This window comes from Panthera onca, chromosome B1, assembly GCF_046562875.1.
Source record: "Panthera onca isolate mPanOnc1 chromosome B1, mPanOnc1 haplotype 2, whole genome shotgun sequence".
Classification (NCBI taxonomy): Eukaryota; Metazoa; Chordata; class Mammalia; order Carnivora; family Felidae; genus Panthera; species Panthera onca.
Window position 1 is genome coordinate 3,699,092 of NC_138342.1, and position 6,000 is coordinate 3,705,091.

Genomic DNA, 6,000 nt, shown 5'->3' on the forward strand with positions numbered 1-6,000 from the left:
GACGGCAGCTCCTGCCGCTTCTCCGTGACCTCGGCCGGTTCAGATGGGTGGCAGCACTGAGGCCAGCCCAGGCCCACAGAGGGGAGCCGCTGTCCCTGTTTGCGGGTCCCTCACTGAGGGAGGGGGGTCGTACAGGGATTTCCCGGGATCCCTGGGAGGCGACAGGGGCCTCGTGGCTGGGGTCAGGGCCAGGGGCTTTGGGAACAGTAATCCACACTTAGGGGCATCACACGCGTGCTCTCAGGGGCCCACCCCAGCCCCTTTCTGAGGACCAGGACAGTCGGCTCGTTCTGGGCACGGGAGGGGTTAGCCCAGATGGCATCCCTTAAGTGACTTCCGGGTCCCGATGGGAACCTGGATGGTGGGAGGCACCTGTCACGGGCTTTCAGCTCCAGGCCCGGTGCTCCCCCCGGCTCCATCAGGAAACCTGCACGCTGACGGGTGTTCTGGAAGCCTGGTGCCATGGCCTCAGCGTGCCTTTGGAGCCTCCACAGGCAAACCCTTCCGGAGGTGGCGGGTGCCGGGCTGCTTCACGGTGGCGCCCGACCTCTCCGCAGACTCTCCAGCGAGGGCCTGCAGGGCTGTGGTCTCCCTTCCCACCTTGTCCTGCTTCGGTGTGTTCGTGCAGCTCTCTCTGTCCCTCCTGGCTTTGGCCACTGTGACCCGCGCCTGGCGATTGCATTACCTTTGCTAAACTTGTCGGGGAGACACGTGGCAGCTTCTGTGGACAACACGCACACCCGTCTTCTCTCTAAACCCTGCACGGCCCCGGGGCACATCGTGAGCCGCGGCGGTGTGGCGGGGGGGCGGGGGGGGGAACGCGGCCTCCTGGCTTTCACGGTGGACACCTGCCCACGTGGCCGTCTTGGGGAAGCAGCAGAAGGGCCGAGGGAGGACGCACTGGAGGCCGGTCCTCTGTCTGCACAGCCTGCCTGACCGTGCCCACACGTGGTTTCCTGGGCGTGAGGGCGGCTTGGTTTTGCTTCTGTTTCCGGCACGTTGGCCAAAGCTGTGCTTTTAAGTATAACTAAGCTTCGACTTTCGACCCCAGAAAAGGTGAGAAATCCCCCGTTTCGTGCGATGTGCGCAGGTGCGCAGTGAACAAGCCCCGTTAGTCCAGCAGGAGTCGGGCGTGCACGTCGGCCAGCGCTGCCCCCGGGGGCGTGGGGGATGGAGCGCGGCCGCCCCGCTCGGCCCCCGGCCCCGCGCCCACACACGCCCCCTCCCTGCACCTCCCGGCGGCCCCTCGCGTGCGTCTGACTCCCGGGTGGGACGGCCATTCTCCCCGCCGTGCCGGTCCCCACACTGCAGGCGGCCTGCATCCCCGGGGCGCAGCCCTGCCTCCTGGCCCCGGCCACCGTGACCTGTGCCTTCCTCTCGCCACACTTAGGAATGGGAGCTGAAGAACGGGACGTAGAGCACGGCAGGACGCCCCGCCCGCGTGGCCGCGGCACAGGACGCGAGGGTTTGTGACCGAGCTCCTACGCCAGCGCCCACGCCCGCCCGCGCGCACTCTCGCTACTGTTCACGTCCCCCTTAAAGAGACTTCCTGGTAACACTTTGGCTTCCGCCTCCACTTGCCAAAGAGCAGAGAGGACGGGAAGGAGCCCCGTGGCGAACGGGGAGCTGCACCCCTTTCCCAGGTTCCGGGAGCGCCGGGCCCTCGCGGGTGAGTGCGGCCGGCGTGGGCAGGGGCACCGCCCTACCCGTCTGCCCAGAGGCCGGGGTCTCCGCGTCCCTCCCCACGCGCCCGTCCCCCTCGTCACTGGAGGCGGGCACGTGACGCATCTGTGCTGTGAAGCATCTTTCCCCTTTTACCGTCTTTTTTCTGGACAAAGGCTTTCGTCACCGTGACGTGAAAAGCTGCCATTCTTTTTAAACTTTAAAAAGATTCTCCTTTTATCATGTGTTGCACTTAGCTCTAAGGGTTCTTCAGAGGTTCTGTACCATATTTTATTAATTATTTGTACTGCTTTTGAAAGGCAGCGGAGTGTCTCTGCTGCTCACCAATGTGTGTCCTTGTCCCCTTCCCTGCTGTCCCCGACCCTGCCTGCCACTCAGAGCCCGCAGGTGCCTCGCGGGATTCCAGTGAAACCTCCACTTACAGACGGGCCAGTCCCGTGAGAGAAGCAGGTTCTGGAAGCCGCCCGGCCACAGAACCAGAGCATCCTCGTGCGGGACGAGAGCACGGCCCTGCCTCCCGCACGCAGACCCGGAGCGCAGGGGCACTGGGCTGCTCCCAGGCCCGCGGGCCGGGGTCGGGTCCCTGCACCCGTGTGGCGTTTCTAAGAGCCAGGTAATCTGCTGTGTCTCCAGAGGGACCCTCTCAGGAATCCTCAGTAATGGGGGGTGCAGCTACCGACGGAATAAAAGTCGGTCACCCCAGGACCCCTCTGCAGACAGATTCGGGGGCACGCGTCACACACGCGCGGAGGTCGTTTCGTGCACCATGTGGAGCCGCGGCGGAGCAAGGCTTCCGTCCGCCGCGGGTTCCCCACCAAATACGGGAACCGCAGACAAGAAGCCGTCTCCCCTGCTTTTCCCCCAGGCGCCCGCGTAGCCTGTCCTGGGCTCCGCCACGGCTCCCACCGCCCTTTCTTCTTAGGGGTCCTGAGGCTGCCTGTGACCTTAGCGAGACAGTTCACAGCAGGGAGTGTGAGCTGTGGAGGTGGGCCGAGCGGAGACACAGCTGTCGCCTGGCCTGTCCCTCAGGGCCCCCGTCACCCGTTAGCAGGGGGAGACATATCTCCCCAGCACCCAGCCCATTCGACCCCCTGGGACATCGAGGGGGAATGCCCCCAAGACCTCAGGGCCCATCTTCCCAGCACTGCTGTCGTCCGTGTGGGAAGCTGGACCGCCTTGCCTTCCTTCTATGAAACTGATTTTCTGTAAAAGCAAAAAGTGTGACCCACCGTAGATTTTTGCTGCCTTCCGGTCCAGTAAAATTTCTCAGCGTAAGGCGCTGGGGCCTCTCTGCTTGACAGCCGACTTTGCCCGAGACAGCTGCCCGGTTAGGGCCATCAGGAGGGAAAGTGTGCAGCCTGTGCGCCCGACCGTGGACGGCACAGCCGGGGAGACCCCAGGCGGTGCTAACCCTCATCCCCATGAGTTTGCCCAAGGACACAGCCCATTGGAGCCAGAGCCTGGACTAGGACTCGGACCCTGGTCCTCACGCTCCTGACGAACAAAACTGGTGTCTAAAACGCCAGGTTTTAAATTCGCTTTCACAGCCACGAACCCTTTAAAGGGGCCAACAGGCTCAGGCGGGTCCTGCGTCCCGCGGAGCCACCTGTGGGGGTCGCGCGGAGAGCAAGTCTGCTGACATTGGGCTCCTTTGCTGTGCGTTCCCCTCGATGTCTTTAGATTTGGTCAGAAAGTTAGGTGAAGGGATTTGCTTCAAATTAAGTTATTTATTTGTATATGTTCAATAAATAGAGTTTTTAATTTATGTCTGTATATATTAGACACACATTAGCCATCTTGTCAGAATCCTGACAGTGATGTCATTTTACCACCTTCCCCAAGCGCCCCAGGGCTCGGGCCCTGCCCGGCGAGGTGACGTGTGCAGCGGGCTGAGGGTCCCTCGCTGCGTGGGTGCCAGTCACGTCCCACTGGAGACATCACCCGAGCCGTAACAGACGGTCCTGTTCATGGAGTGATGGCCAGACCATGACGGGGCCCTGACCCAAAGTGGGAGGCACGCGCTGGGCTCGCAGATGGGAGCAGCTCTGAGGGTGACGGGCCACTTCCATTAGCACTTGAAGCCACACCGTCAGTCTCCAGGCGCTGCCTCTCGTCACATGTCATCCACCTTCAAAATCCCCTCCCGCCTCCTGTGTTTGTAATGTTTGAAAGTCACCCACCAGCCTTTTGCACAGAAGCAGATGGTCACCTCAGTGTGGGCACAGGTGGGCAGAAAATGGTCACCTCGTGTGGGCATAGGTGGGAAGGTCACTTTTCCTTTGTTCAGAGTCCGTAGAGGGTTGGGCAAGGCCCTGCAAGCTGGCCACACCCTTGCCGGGCGTCTGGAAGGTTCCACCACAGGGTAACCAGTGTGGGTCTGGGGAGCGGTCCAGATGGCCGTGGAGCTTTCTGGAGTCTTCTCTGGGTGACCTTTCACGCCGTGGTGTGAACCTGTCGTCCCCCCCCCCGCCATCCCATTCATCCGCACACCTCTGTGTTGCCAAGCCTGATCTCCCCCGCATGCGTTTCAGCAAACTACCGGAATGGTTTGCGGATTTACCTTTTGTCAAGTCTGTTTGGAGCGGTCTGTGCCCTCAGGCCTGAAGGCCGCGCCCAGGAAGGAGACTCAGACTTGTTCACTCACAGCCACAGTCTGGAACCTGTGTGCAGCTTTGCAAGGGGATCAACCTGGGGGCAGCATGGGTGTTTCGGGCAAGACCCATTTGTCTGTGGTCACATCTTTTCTGTCCAGAAGGGAATGGCGACCGTCCCCGCGTGCCCTCTGGCTGGAAGCCTCATCTTGGCCACACACTGGGCCGTGCACTCGGTCTGCCGGCCGAGGCGTGTGACAGGACCTGCCGAGGCGCAAGGCGGCATCGCTCCCATGGCCCACTGTGGCTGCCCTCTTTTTTTTTTTTTCTAAGATAATTTTTTAATGGGAAAAATTTTAAGTCTGTCGTGTCGTTTTAAAGAGAGCAATCACTCTTTGTTCCTGTTGTCGTTGCTGGCTGCTTGCTGTCCCCGTGGAGGGCCGGGTTGATACTGTGAAGACGTGACGGGGAACGGCACCGCGTGCCCAGAGGCGGGCTCAGCCTCTCCCGCGAGCGCCCCCAGGCGGCGTGTCCGGGGCGAAGGCAGGTGGCTGCGCCCCAGGGGTCGCCAGGCTCCCTCGATTCCGCCGCCCCATCTTTTGTGAACCAGTTCCAGCTGCGATCTTCCAGAAAAAGTCCCCTTTCCGGCAGCGGGCACGTGTCCCCAGGCGTTCCGAGCTGTCGCCATGGAAGGTATTTTCAACATGGGATCGTCAGATCGTGACTCTTAGGGACCAAAGGTGTTTTTAATGAAATTATCTTTGTATTTGATTTCTAGTGAGAAGGGAAGCAGTGACTTTAATTTTCACACCAACTTTTGCATCATATTTAGCATTAATTGACCACGGCTATAAGTTGTAAAATGTTTTCATATTAAGATTGTAATTATTTCCTACTGTATTTTTAAAAAAAAAAAACTAAAGTCATATTTAAAATTCTCTTTGAAAAAAACAAACTAGAAGCGTCAAAGATTTTTTTTTTTAATTAAATATGTCACCGGTGCCCATTTTAAATGATTGTAAATAGATTTTCACTGTATTTCTCAATGTATTTAATTCATGAAGTCAGAACTTTTATCGGTGGAAACTGCCAATGGAGATACCAGTTTTCAGGCCATTTGCTCCATATTGTAGTAAATCACTTGAATTTTCTGCTTTACTAACTGATTTTTCTACTGTTTTACACGGTGTAGCGCACGGACTGGCGCCCTCCGGCGTGCCTCATTTGTGTGTTATCAATAAAGCGGTACGCGTCCAGCCAGCCTCCGGGTCTCGCTCACTCGGTTTGCAGAGCAGCCAGGAACGGGGCGAGTTGCGGGCAGTCTCCTTGGGGGGTGGGGGGGGGGGAGAAGGAGCAGGGGAGGAGCAGGTGGGGGCTGTGCTTTGTTTCCATCCGCAAGGACCCTCTTTCATGAAAGAGCCTGAGCTGTTGTGTTTTTAAGTGGTTCGTAGTCTACAGACCCGAACTGAAGAAACCCTTGTGCACCTGCTGAGTGCCGGGCTCCGGGCCAGGTTACGGATCGGACATGTCTTGCTCTCGGGGGCTCGCTCACGTCCACAGTCGGCCGGGACGTCCCCGGCGAGCGCAGGGCCGCGTGGAGACGTCCGGCATCTCCAGGAAAGGTGTGGCGGCCTTCGAGACGGTTGGGGAGGGTGTGCAGGAGGGTGGGTACTTGAGCCAGGCCGTGGTGTTTAAATAGGAGTTCGGCAAGGAGCGAGGCAAGGGA

General features: G+C 59.3%; 1 protein-coding gene across 9 annotated transcripts in view; it reads left to right on the forward strand.

The window, feature by feature from the left end:
* AFAP1 (actin filament associated protein 1) overlaps positions 1–5,530 on the forward strand; it is a 146,216-nt gene extending 140,686 nt beyond the window's left edge. For all 9 annotated transcript variants that reach the window (XM_060655485.3, XM_060655490.3, XM_060655489.3 and 6 more), the window contains one exon: positions 1,391–5,530. In XM_060655485.3, coding sequence (XP_060511468.1) covers positions 1,391–1,417 — 27 coding nt within the window. In that variant the 3' untranslated portion in view covers positions 1,418–5,530. The remainder of the gene's footprint in view (positions 1–1,390) is intronic.
* Positions 5,531–6,000: the final 470 nt, after the last annotated feature.